Genomic DNA, 14182 nt, shown 5'->3' with positions numbered 1-14182 from the left:
GCTCTTAGTGTTCCTTATTATTTACAGAGTAAGATATAAAAAGTATGTCATCTATTCCGATACTAAATATCTCGTAAGTCACCAAGAAAGATATTGATTTAACAGTTTACCGTCTCATTAGGTGTTACAGAGGCCACAGTTCGTCGGAAAAAGCTACAGAAAACACTTTCCCAGGGCAAACATATGGTTTTAGCGTTGGAGAAGAGGTCCTATAAACTGTAAATAACTTGTTTTGCTTATAAGTAAAATCAAGTTCCCTAAACGGGTAGGGCAATCAAAAATATTGGTTTAGGTTAAATTAGGACACTTTTTTCGTTTGTCTGACTGACCCAATCCCGCAGTTATTGCAGTTTCCGGTAAGTGGCTAATTTAGTTTTTCCTACGACACCCTGAATCTTGATACTTTCCTAGCTGTCATTCAAAACAATGTACAACTGTTTTAGGAAAATCATTTCCAGAATTTTCATTGTTAAACACAAATTATGTCAGATTTTTGAATAGCCTGGTTGTGTTTGCAATATAAACATATCGGCTGTGGGCTGTCCCAATTCTACCAACGTTTTCGCAAAAACTGGGGTGAAATATATCCACACAAATAACGAAAACCTTGTGTAACTATTTAAAATAATGTGCAATTATCTAAAATACAAAATACATCGTCGTTTTTGTAAAATTATACTAATTTTTCAAGTGCGTCAAATAAGGAACATTTCACGTCAAATAAGGCACGTTGCAAAATTCATGCGTCAATTTAGGAACCCCTAGCGTCTCACAAAAACTTGACAAAATATAAAAAATTCAATGCATATTTACTCTTTGCTTATTTTTTACATATTCTTTGCTAGTCTAACTATTACTGTGCAAAACCTTGACTTTATTGGCCAAACCGTCATTTTGTAATTAATGTTTAAAATTGAAAATTTCTTAACCGCGTCAAATTTGGTGCTTCCACGGTAACTATATAACATAAGAAATTACATGTCTACTCCAAAAATAAAAGCATGAGATTTTGAATTTCGGAAATAGGGGTGCGTTATGAGTCAGGTAACACAGTAGTTTTAGCAGAAAACCGGAAAGAGGCCGTAGACTTCGGTGTCGGTGTAGACCCTTCCTCGTCAGCAAATCCACGAAAATGTTACTTTCAGACGGCAAGTTCGAGTGTGTCGAAGGTACCTACTTCAATATAGTTTCGCTTCTGTCCAGTTTACAACTTGTGGTTTATGAACACCATCGATACTTCATATAAAATATTCCGGAAAAGATGTTAAAAGCTCCAAATCAAACTAAAAATGAAAAATTTGCGGCGTGAAACTTTTCTCGCGGTCGTTTGCGCTCGTGGTTTACTTCGATCAGTTAAAATCGTTTGTGCTTTTTTTAAATTGTGTAGGTAAAGGGTTGAAACAAAAATTGCATGGACTTCGGATCTCTGAAAGTATTCATTTCCGAACTACCGACACAGCTATTATGTTAACCGATTATATTAATGGTATTGTTCAAAATTCACGGTACGTAATTTGTTATACTTAAGTCTGTAATCCTACAAGTAATGAAAAGTAAAATTATTTCATTCTTGCCAAGTAAGACTCTTCGCCCGCTGAATCACACTGAAACAACTCTGCTTTGTGTAGGCTACCATTACAACGCAAATTCTGTGTGTTTTTCAAACGAAATAATAAACTCAATTATTCTCCACCGTTTATATCTGACATGTAATGTAACACTTTTCCGGTGCGTGTATTTATTTACATTAGTATGAGAGTCGCTGGGGCACTGCAATTCAAACAATACGGAAACTATTGAACAGTACAAATTGAATGTGTTAAAGCGGTGTGTTTTTAAACATATTTCCTAATTCTACTGACTTTTCAGTAAAAAAAACGCGTTGTTTGCTATTTTTGATGCAAGCAAAATGTGAATAATAAATATTTCTAGCTTAGAACTACAAAAACAATAAAACACCTGAATTTTGCCTTGCTAGGTTACGGTATGTAGGCATGTGCTGCCAAACAAACGATACCGGAAAGAAAAATTAATGAGAACCGAACCCCGCCACAGTATATCGCCACGGTCGTAGCGAAGCTAGAACGATGCAGTGTGGCAGGCACTAAGCCGTGAACGGAGAGATCCACTTAAACTTATCCTTCGGCGGTACCTCGTGGTAATCGCCCACTCCGCCTGGGAGCTCGTGATGGTAGAAGTTGCACTCTACCTTGTTCATGCAGTGCTTCCCGAAGCGGCACATCTTCGGGTGGTAGTACGGGCACAAACCGTTTGTGCACCCTGGATAGAATTTACACAGCGCTGGCAACGGCTTCGCCGATATTGTTTTATAGTTGGACACCGGAACGACTGAGGAAGCTAGTGGAATAACAAAAAAGCGGATTATTTTAACGAACTTGTTAGATTGGCAACGTTCACTTACCCAAAGGTGGCGCCGAAGGTCCACCAACGGAGCCCATTCCATGTGCAGGCAGGGGTTTTGTGTGCATAAAGGTACAGTCCAACCTATTGCAAGTCTTGTCGAACTTGCAAAACGGATGCAGATAGAGACATTTATCGCCGAATTTGCACGCCGGAAACGCTTTGCACATCGTGCTGGGATGCAGAAACTCGCAGGAATCTCCCTGGCGGCAGAGTGGAAAATATTTGCACCGGTCCTTGATGATGCCTTTGCTCTTGGACAGCCCGTCCGAGGGAACCGACACCGAACTGAGAACTGGAGTAAAAAATCTAGTTAATATTAAAGTTTCTGGAAATTATTAAAAAAACACTGCTTATTGCAACTGTTGGGTAAACGGCTGGATAATGCGTAAATAAATCCCATAACAGTTCTTAGCCTCTTATCCAGCATGATAGGAGTTGTTCTACCTCCTCGTGGTACCAGCCAGGATACGAGCCACCTTAGTGGAGGGAAGGAGGATCATCGCCCTCGTGTCAATATGGGACGCTGAACGGGACGTGACAGTACTGTCACGATGGTCCTCCGACGACTATGAATTTGGGAAAATAGAGCTACTCTGCATAGTTGACGTAACTTCCCGCATAATCATCTAGCATAGCAACCTGCTTTTCACGGGATTTACACCAAGTTATGAGAATAAACGGTCTGCTTATCGCAAAAAAGTGGCGTATGCATTTTTTGGATACAATCAGGGTGGGCACGATCACTTTGACTCAATTCGCATTCATTTGACCGTACCGTCTCAGCCAAGCAAAATTTGACAAAGTTTTGTATGGGACATTTGTAGAATTAGTTATTATCTAGAATTTGCAGAATAAAGTTTTGCTGTATCTTTTGTAGTCACGGCGCTACAATGCTAGTAACTCTTTAATGATTAAATGAACGTTTACTTAGTCGCTGAAGAGGTACTAGCATTGTAGCACTGTAAATACAAAGGATACAGCAATACTGATTCTGCTATCCCTACGTCTTCGTGGTACAAGCTAGAATACGAGCAACCTTAGCGTGTTGTCTCAGCACTATAAGCGACGAAACAACGACGACAAATGGATACTCGGTACTTAGAACTGCAGATTGCTAAACTTCGCTGGTGACCACAGCGTGCTGCTCGAACAGCTTGAATCCCGCAATCTTGGCATCGTGGGTCTGCAGGAAATCTGTCGCGAAGGAGCAAAGGTTTGGAAGATCCACGGAGGAAAGGCCCAGTTTTACTAACGCAGTGGCACTACTAACGAATGGGAACTGGCTTTGTAGAGTTGGGTAGAGTACAGGATCGCGTGATAGATTAGAAGGCGATCAACAAGAGAATGTGTCTACTGAGGATGAAGAGCCGTTTCTTCAGTTACAGCATCATCAACGTGCACTGCCCACACGAGGGTACGCCCGAGCATGAGAAGAAAGCGTTCTACGCAGAGGTGGAGGAAACGTATGACAGCTGCTTGCCACGGGACATCAAGATCGTCATCGGGGATCGCCCAGGTTGGTAGGGAAAAAATGTATAGATCTACAAACTTCCTGCTTCCCGAGACCTGGTGACCCGAAGCACCTTTTTCTCACGCAAAGATATCCAGAAAACCACCTGGAGATTGCCTGACACCGTTCTCATATATCGCCGGTTCATTTCTAGCATCACGAAACTAAGGGGAATGTGACCATCACCTAGTAGCTGTATGTGTGCGCTCAAAACTGTCAACCGTGTACCAGACACGTCAAAGCCGTCCTTCTCGGCTGAACATCAAGCAGCTAGATAACCCGCAATTTGCTGAGAACTACGCGCCATCGCACAGTGGGACCATTCTGGAAAAAGGCGGTCAAAAGTCTTTTCTCGCTTTTCCTGACGTTTTCGAGTTTAGGCGTCTTAGGAGAAATTTCACAAAAAAGTATTCTGCATCTAATGACGTTTTCGTATAATTTGAAAAAATTGACATTTCATCAACTTTGTCGAAGATACTAAGTATCTGCATCATATGGTTTGCGAGATATAATTGACTTTCTGTCATGACCCCCTTAAAATCCGTTTTTTTAACTTTTTGTAGATAAAACCTCATCTAACAGCTCATCTAAGAGTTGTGGCCAAGCGTCTCTCCAACGCGCAACGGCGACGGCAGAAGTGGTATCGGAGCAAGGGCTACTCAAAGAACGAAGCGGAGGAACTTGTCCTTCTGCCGGCCGGCCAGCCTAGTCAGCGGGACCTTGTCGTTACTAAAAGGCAACGATCCGCTGATACGGCGTCGCCGAACATCAGCAGCAAAGGTCCCACTAAAAAGAGACCATGCAGTCGAGCCTGCGCGGGTCCTTCGGCACCAAAACCATCCTCGGGGTGCACCTACAGGGAAATGGTGGATGCATTCAGTGTAGCCATAACTACGGCTGATTATCCCGTTTCCCTGCTCACTACGGATCAGCTCCAGACTGTCCGCGCCGTTCTTCTGGATCAAATAGCTGACCAGGAGACTCCAGACATTAGACCCAAGTTCAGGAGCTGCCAGTTCAAGAACGGCTACTTGATACTGGCTTGCTCTGACCAGAACACGGTCAAATGGCTGGAGCAAACGGCATCTACTCTCGTCCTGTGGGAAGGAACACAACTACGGGCCTACGACACGAAGGACCTGCCGAAGGCTCACACCTTCATAGGGTACTTCCAGGACAGTGTCGGCACCACGGACGAGAAAATCTTGAGATTCCTCCAGAATCAGAACGACGGCTTTTCGACGCAAGCGTGGCAGATACGCCGTCGCATTGTGCGTGGAAAGACCGTGGAACTGTTAATGGAGGTTGACCAAAAGTCGGCAAGTCAAATCGCTGAGCAGCGCTTTATGATAAATTTTATGTTTGGCAAAGCACGCATGCGACAGGTTGGCAGAGGTCTGATCAACACAGGCGCAACAGTCTCTGCTGCAAAGTCGAGGAAGGTACGAGCGGAACTCCCTTCTGGGAGCGCCCCGCCACCACCAAGACAATGCAATCCTGCAACGTTGAGGGTGGAAAGTTCGGAACTTCCCTCTGGAAGTGCTCCGCCGCCACCTAAACAATGCAATCCTGCGAAGACTAGGCGAGCGACGCGAAAACCTCGCAAGAGGCGTACGCAGCAATCACCAGTCTATAGTAGACCTCAGAGGCTCAATCCGCCGTCAAGTGCGGGTCGGACATCTGTAGCCTGTCGCCTGCGGCAACCGAAGCCTGCTGGTGTGAGCGACCCAGCCGCTCAACTCAGCGAAAATGCTGCTGGTACCCGTTCGCCAAGGCTCGATCCAGTATTGGATCAAGCTGAAAACGGCAATCCTGCCTCAAAATGAGCAGCTTTCGCTGCATTCAGGTGAACCTCCACCATGCCAAGGGCGCGTCTAGTGTCCTATGCCGGAGGTTCACCAAAGAGCAGCTGAGTGCTGCTCTGATCCAGGAGCCATGGATCAACAAAAAATACCACGATCCTCGCTCTATCCGCCGCTAATGGTAAGTTGATCTATTGTAATACACAGTCCAAGCCTAGGACTGCCATTCTGTTAAATAAGAGAATAACATTTTCTCCAATTACAGAATTCATCCAACGCGACGTCGTTGCCATTACGGTGGTAGTCCCGACGACTAGAGGGAAGCAGGAGATAGTCGTTGCGTCCGCCTACTTTCCAGGGGACAAGGACGAAATACCACCGCCCGAGGTTGCTGAACTTGTGCGGTACTGCAGAGCAGTCAACAAGCCGTACGTGATAGGCTGCGACGCAAATGCGCACCACACGATATGGGGCAGCTCGGACACAAATAACAGGGGTGAGTACCTACTTGAATATCTTACTTCTAACGATGTCAATGTAATCAATGTAGTCAAAGTCAAAAATTTGCAGGTCTCTGATGAACCAAGTTTATCAGACCACAGACATATCATTTTCGACATCGAGGCTAATCCTCTAAAGAGAGAACAATTCAGGAATCCGAGGAAAACCAATTGGAGTTCCTTTAGGGATCTTCTGACTGCCTCACGTAATTCCTGTCACAATAATATACGAACTCCAGTTGAGCTGGATATCGCCGCTAGTGACCTGCAATGTAGGATCACAGACGCGTATAACACAAACTGTCCCGTAAACACGCGAACAGTTTGCCGTGATGTGCCCTGGTGGAATGAAACGCTTAGCAATCTCCGTCGGAAGGCAAGGCGTCTGTTTAACAGGGCCAAAATCACGTCTGACTGGGAAGACTACAGAGCTTCCCTCACCAAATACAACGCTGAGCTACGCAAAGCCAAAAGGAAATCACGAGTCAAATTTTGCGAAAGCATTCAAACTCTGCCAGAGGCTACGCGTCTGCAGAAAGCGATGTCCAAGGACCATTGCAATGGTCTAGAGCAATTGAAAAAAGAGGATGGGAGTCTCACTGTTACCACCAGGGAAACTCTGGAAGTTCTGATGAACACGCACTTCCCTGGGTCGACAGTGACCACTGGACAAAACATAGGCGGGCAACAGGGGAATGGGTCATTACATTGTTTACGGAGGCTTCGATCAGCTCTTTTGAACCAATGAAATCTCCAGGTCCGGATGGTATTCTACCAATTTTCTTACAAAAAACGAACGGTGTTATAATGTCCGAGCTCATTAACCTGTTTCGAGCCAGTTTCACCATGGGGTATATCCCAGAGAATTTGCGGAAAGTAAGGGTGGTGTTCATACCTAAGGCTGGCAAAAAAGACAAAACCATGCCTAAGGCTTTCAAACCGATAAGTCTGACTTCAACGCTTCTTAAGCTGATGGAGAAAATCACGGATAACTATATCCGCAATGAGTTTTAAAAAAACTCTCAACATGCATACCAACACGGTAAATCTACGGAAACCGCACTGCACTGCTTAGTGACGTTAACTGAGAAATCGCTCAAATATCAAGAGACGGCACTTTGTGCTTTTCTTGATATTGCAGGCGCTTTCGATAACACGTCCTTCGCGTCAATTAATACGGCTCTCTGTCAAAAGAGAATCGACCACACTACAATGAGCTGGATTTAAGCAATGCTCTCGAGCAGACAAATTACAGCATCTTGGGAGATACGTCGGTCACGATTTCGGTGATCAAGGGATGTCCAAAGGGAGGAGTTCTCTCCCCCCTGCTCTGGTCACTGGTGGCTGACGCACTCCTTCACAAGCTATCACAGCTTGGTTATGAGACCATTGCTTACGCCGACGACGTTGTACTTATCGTCAGAGGAAAGTTTGACGCAGTACATATTGTCAAGTCGCTTACAAGGAGCTCTAAACGCCACCATGTACCGAATTGGGGCACAGGATTACAACTATTCCGCTCAACTCCAACAATGGGTATGAGCGATCTGTAAACTGTGTACAGCAATTGGGGCCTGCCACAAAAGACGATCATTAAGACTGTAGCAGTGGCCTTTTAACCCAATGCCCTTCTGGCATACAAAAAAAAGGATGTCGGACGATAGTGCAACGAAAACAGTTCTCTTCAACCCCACCCAACCAGCACCAAGAACATGGGGGCTCAACGTGCAAGATGTCTCGAAAGTGAAGTCGAAAGTGATTTGCGACTTCTGCCGAGACGACTGGCAAATTGGTGGCCCCAGATCGTGTTAAATGGAGACGACTACTTGAAACAGCACGAACCATCCCGGGTCTAGGCTGCTAACGACTCTGCTGATACGTTCCTCCTCCCCCCTGTTGACTTCCCCTCAGTTAGTTCGTCCTTTTATCGCGCAGCCTGCTTATTTCGGAGACTTCCTATTCTTTGTAAACCCCTCTGACGCTGATTCCCTCATATCAAGGAACATGTTTGCCAAGTTTGGTTAAGACATTTTGGATTTATGGCTGGACATACAAAAATATATACTCACGTTAATTTTTATATATTTAGATAGTTTGTTAAATTTAGCTTTGCATTACCATTATTTAATTGTGAAATTTAGCTTCATAAATATCTTGCAACCGCCTAATATTACGGGTGTAATATTAAGCATTTTCCAATTGTTCGATAATATCAGGAATTTGTACCGACGGATCGTAATTTAGTTGGATTTATCTCGAACGCGTCACTTCGCCCATTTAATTTTGCTGGCGCAATGGAGAATACTATCCACTTTCGTTCGACAAACCGATGCATCGCAATAAAGAATAAGACTGAGGAATAGAACATCGATTTTTGACCTCGAAGCGTAGATTTTTAAACTCCCACCCTTAACACCGTAAACCCTAACACACCCTAACACCGTAAACACAAAATCTAAAATACCAAAAAAAACATGTTCTACTTACGCTGCGGTATATCGTCGAACTTGCGGCTGGATTCCAACTTCTTAATTTTCTTAGCCGGTGATTTAGGTTCCGCGCCGGTTGTGGTTGCATTTCCACTGCTCGAACCGCCGCCGGCGGCACCAGCACCGGCACTGTTGCCGCTGCTTTTCCGCCGATCGTCGTCGTTACTCCTTCGCCGTTCAATCTCACGCTCCTTTCGCTGATCCTGATGGCGACTGCCGACGCTATCCTCATCGCCGCTTGCCATACCGGTGGCCGCCGGGCGTTCCACCGATTTCCTCTCCCGGTGCTCCCGTTCGCGATGGTGATTGTACTCCCCGTCGCTGTCATCCGCTTCGTCATCCGTCAGCGAGAACTGAATCGGTGAAACGCGCTTTCGTTTTCGTGATGACGAATTCGGTTCGATTTTTTCGTAATCAGTTTTGGACATGTAAATGGGTGACGATGAGACACTGTCGTCCACCAGCAGTTCCTTGGTCCGTTGCAACAGCAATTCATTGAGATCTCGGCTCGAAGAGGGAGACGATTTGCGATGAGAGTTGGAAGAGCGCGATGATTTCTCCGTCCGTTTTTGGGGACTAGATTTCTTCGCCGAAGATGATGACGCTTTTGAGCGCTTCTGTGGCTGTGGCGGTGACCTGGAAGCGGAGTTCCGTTTACTGTTACGCTCCTTCGATGGAGTCGTTTTAATGCTGAACCGTTCTTTTCGCCGTTTGAGCGTTTCTTGGTGGACACGATCGTCGTCATCGTCTCGACTCGTCGGGGGTGTTTTATTTTTGTCCTCTGACGAAACCTTTACACCGATTCGATCTTTGATTGATAGCTTCGATTTTGACGTTGTCGCTGGCTTCGCTACTGGAGGAGGCGGTGGCGTGTGGCTCGGCGAAACACGGCTACCTTTTTTGTAAGCACCATCTAGAGTGACCACAAATTTAGGATTTTCTGCAGGGTCCTTTGGGTCGTATTCTTCGGGTGTGAGAAGCTCGGGTGCCTTTTGTTCGGATGTCAGCTTTTTGGAAGGAACATAAACGTAACCATCGCTATCGGTATCCGAACGACCAGAGACAGACACGGCTACTGGTTCTGGTATGTACTCGTCGTTATCGTTGAGAATCTGCTGCAGCTCGTCGTCATCGTCGTCCATCCCTAGAACATGATTCACAATGTCCACCTCTTCCTCGTCGTCTTCTTCATAGGTAACATTCACTGAGGGTGTCGGTTCAATCTTCGCACCCGGAATCTCTATCAACATTCTATGATGCCTCCGGGGTGCTTCCTCCCTATTACTTATAGTTTTAGTGAGATTAGCTGCCGTAGAACGCTGCGCTTCAGCCATCGCTTTCAGCAGGAGATTTTTACTGGGCTGCTTATTTTTAGGAACCTGCGGACGAGGCTGCACTTTCACTACGCTGAGTATGGGAACTTCCAGCTCATCTTCTTCTACGTATTCTGGCTTGGGCGGAAGAACAAACACTCGAGAACCAATCCGAGATCGAATTTCGGTTCCATTACTAACTTTATCCGCCGCATAACGATCTCGTTCCCGTTTATGCTCCCGATCAACTTCTCGGCCACGATCACGTTCTCGATCTCGATCACGGCCACGTTCGCTACTTCGGGTTCGATTAAGTTCCCTCTCCTTCTCACGTTCGCGCCTACTGCGAGACCGGTCGCGACTGTTATCTCTTCGGTTAGATCTGCTTCGCACCGGTGACCGTCTCCTATCCCGTTCCCGACTTCGACTGCGGTTGGCTCTATCAGTAGTTCTAGCTTGTCTAGCTTTCGCTTGCTCTTCCATTTCTTTACGACGGAACACCGGAACGTAAAGCTCGCGCTCTTCTCTTCGATGAGCTGAGAGGCTAATAATATTCGCTTTATTTGCAACCGTTTCCGCGTTTGAGTCGGCACTAGGGACTTTCGGATCCGGTCTAGATCCCAAACGTTCCATTATAGATTTTTTCTTAGTCGCCGGAGGGACAGACGGAATCGGTGGAGGTGGCGTATCACTACGTTTTTCCTTTTCCCGTTCTTTGTTAATATCCAACGTACAATCTTTCGGTTTTTCTTTCCTTTTTACGAAGGTTCCTTCTTCGATATTCTCCAAGTCATCATCGTTAGCTTTAATGTTTAAAAAATCTTCATCTTCCGACTCATCCGAGCCCATTGCTTTCAACTGCTTTTTGGCTTGCTTAATCCTTTGCTGAATTTCTTCAAGCTCAGATAATTCCTTCTGGTGCTTCTGCAGGGCAGTTTGACCAGCGATTTCCGATATGGTTGGAATATCAAACTCGTTTTCCGTACGCGTATTGGAAGCCTCCCGCAACGGAGGTGTAATATCTCGAGTAACTTTCTTCGGAGCGGTAGCTTCTATTTCCATAGTTTTCTTTGCATTCTGAATCAGCTGATTAGCAAATACTTCCTGAATCGAACTACCTCCAAGCGGTGCCGGATGTGGTGGAGTCAGTATTTCCTCCACAACCTCTGGACTTTTCTCCTTCTGCTTCTTCGCTTTCTTATCTTTCTTTTTGTCCTTCTTTTCTTTCTGATCACTAGCCTTACGTTTTCCACCTTCCTTAGGATTTTTACCTGCACCGCCGCTTGTTCCAGCGGAAGCAGCAGCCGTCACTGGCAATGTAACTTCTTCCAACTTTTGCAGCACCTGATGAAGCCAACTTACGAATACTTCGGTTTGGCTGCCTAGAAACAGCTGTAAATCATCCACCATCTGCTGCCGGGAGCGCTTATTGGCCACCATAATCATCACATAATCCGGCAGCTCGTCGTCTATGTAACCCGAGGCAGAACCAGTACCCAACTCGATGAGCTTGGCCTTTACAGCGCTCTGTAATATTTATATTTAGTACAATGGAAAGTTAGAAACACAATTGATTTTACTTACCCTCATCTTCTGACCGATTTCCGACCCGAGTGAGTCCATTATTACAACCTATCGAACCGATTCGAAACTAAACCCACAGTGGGAAGGAAAAATGAAGCAATTTCAACAAATCGCTTTGAAACACGGATTTATATTACATCGATTGCTTTTATAACCATTTGAGTGAAAAACTTTTCCCTGCTGTCGATTTTGTTCGCAGAATTTTGACGTTTAATACTTTCACTTTCACTGCACGAATAAAAGTAGCCGAAAAAGTCGAAGAAGGTGAGGGTGATTCCATACGAAAAGTTACACGCAGGTTACGACAAGGGTTACGCGCATAGGTAATCGAGTGCACGCTTATTGACAAATTTGAGGCAAAAGTGCCGCCGTGGCGGTATAAGCCTATAAGCTGAACTCAAAATATTCTGCACATAACTAATACCACAGAGAACAGATTACAGGCTCGAAGGAAGTAATCGATTTTTTGTGTGTAAAATCTGTCGGTAGCGCCCTCCAGAAATAGTTTGCCAAACGCATCAAAAAATATCCATGTACCTTTATCAATATTTCTTTGTGCTGGAGTTACATAGCAGCGACGGTAGCGACATCAAGATTTAGTTTGCCACTTACTGCTCGAGGGGTGCTCTATTGAAGGAATTATTCGTAGATTACATAAAAACCTTTTACACACTTTTTGTCAATTACCTGGCAGTCTGTTCTCTGTGCTAAAACTAAATTTCCATATGAAATTCCACACTGAGAAAACTTTTCGTATAGTTTCTATGTGTTTCACACATAGATTTTTTCCATGTGCCAAGTAAATGAACTTTATAGAGCTTTCCAGTTATGTGTGTATTGGCGTTTGAAAATGAGGCAAACAACAACAGTAAACAAAAGAGATGCATTCCTTTGTCACCAAGGTACAGAATGAATTTCGTCTTCCGCTAGCTTAAATACCGGCAAATTTTCAACATATGTGCTTGAATTTGGAACAGGACGGGAAGTTTGAGCGAAACATGTGCTCTGCAGTGCGGCCGGAGAAACACAACTAGTAATCGCTATTTTTCGGTTTGTTCCTCCAGCATCAGCTGTTCCCCAAAATGAGGTAAACATCATGTATATACACGCGCACATACTATGCACATACTATTCATATGCATATAATTTTCATGTGTACTTCTGGGCGGATTGTGTTTATATGTGGCACATAATAATCATAAGGATTTTCATATGGAAATTTTCCATTAGTTATGTGCAGATTATTTTGAGTGCATCATATGATTTTCACAGACTAACAGACGTAACACTAAAGCCTCATTCCATTCGCAAAAAAAACATCATTTCAATTGTTCACTTAAGCCAAGACTCAAACAACAGTCGCTTCGCGAGAACGCCGCTCGCTTGCGCTGGCGCTGTACCACATAACCACAAACAGACATAACACTCGTTTTCCATTCTTCAAATTTGGGCTTAGCTGGGAATATCTCCGTTTTGGTCATATTGGCGCTTTTTGACGAAAGAAGGGGAACTCCCCAATAAAAAATACTTGCCACTTCGAGGGATACTCCTGTTGCTATTTGATATTTGGGAATGTCTATCATAGATGGTGCTGGTGTTCAGGCTAAATGTGAGGTACGACAATTTTTGTTAATTTTTCTTCCAAGAGTTATGTCTGTTTGTCTGTGAAAGGGTAAAAGTGTAAATTTATCCAGCTTTCAATGGTGAAAATGTGGTTCAATACTTTCAAGAGAAATGTATGTTCATAATTAATTTTTCTTTATTTTTTAACAACAACATAAAAGACAGCTTTTTCAATAATTTTCGAATATTTTCTCAGACTGTGAACCATTTCGCGAAATTTTTAACTTTTTGGTTAAAATTTGACTTTTTTGTTCTCCCACCATCCTTATGAACAGCGAGTGAGACGTCAAACTCGCAGTTTCCCATAAGAACACTAGAGAATAAAAGAGACGACGAATACCGTTTGTCGAACGGTGCGGTGAGTGTATGTACCGATGAACAATTTAGACAGATGGCATTTCACACATCTACCGACCAAAAATATCAAATCTATTAAGGGGACATAAACGACCAATGTTGCTATTCATCGATAAAAGTACTGATTCAGTTCGAAACATACTCAAAGGTGATTCCATAACGTCAAATTCTCTGGCAATGCTTTTCTAGCTAAGAATTATTTAATGGGAGTGAGAGAAAAGCGAATTACCACTCACTCTTTTTCATGCAATGATTTGATCGCTAGTGATGCCAATCAAAAACGAATACCTCGCATTTTGACTCATCGCAATGAGTAGCGATGATTTATCAATTTTGGAAAACAGGCAAAAGCGCTATCGGATATTGAATTATATTGTCAATTGCAAGGAAAATTGTACCATCCGAAGTGCGATATCGCTCATAAAAGTGATATTTTGCATTAAATCGTTTCGGTATCTTCGGCGCACTTATTGCTTGGAAGATAACGAAAAAGTGTGCCGAAGATACCGAAACGATTTAATGCAAAATAGCACTTTTATGAGTGATATCGCACTTTGGATGGTACAATTTTCCTTGTAAT

At 44.1% G+C, this 14182-nt stretch overlaps 1 protein-coding gene across 1 annotated transcript; it reads right to left on the bottom strand.

Moving 5' to 3' along the window:
• Window positions 1-1478: 1478 nt before the first annotated feature.
• Window positions 1479-11774, bottom strand: LOC128741753 (zinc finger CCCH domain-containing protein 14). Its single transcript, XM_053837768.1, has 4 exons — window positions 11623-11774; window positions 8724-11565; window positions 2423-2716; window positions 1479-2358 (listed from the first exon to the last, which is right to left on the bottom strand). Exons 1-4 carry the CDS (start codon window positions 11659-11661, stop codon window positions 2105-2107), a joined length of 3429 nt encoding a protein of 1142 aa, XP_053693743.1. The 5' UTR covers window positions 11662-11774; the 3' UTR covers window positions 1479-2104.
• Between the last annotated feature and the right edge of the window lie 2408 nt (window positions 11775-14182).

Source organism: Sabethes cyaneus, chromosome 3 (assembly GCF_943734655.1).
Source record: "Sabethes cyaneus chromosome 3, idSabCyanKW18_F2, whole genome shotgun sequence".
In the NCBI taxonomy this organism is placed as follows: Eukaryota; Metazoa; Arthropoda; class Insecta; order Diptera; family Culicidae; genus Sabethes; species Sabethes cyaneus.
The sequence above is the reverse complement of the archived record's forward strand: the minus strand, read 5'-3'. Positions and strand labels throughout refer to the sequence as shown.

Excerpts from the sequence above, each read along its gene's own strand:
- LOC128741753 (XM_053837768.1), bottom strand. The coding sequence starts at position 11,661 with ATGGACTCACTCGGGTCGGAAATCGGTCAGAAGATGAGG. Across the intron at positions 11,566-11,622 it reads AAATCGGTCAGAAGATGAGG|AGCGCTGTAAAGGCCAAGCT; the intron begins GTAAGTAAAATC and ends TAAATATTACAG. Across the intron at positions 2,359-2,422 it reads ACCTTCGGCGCCACCTTTGG|CTTCCTCAGTCGTTCCGGTG; the intron begins GTAAGTGAACGT and ends TTATTCCACTAG.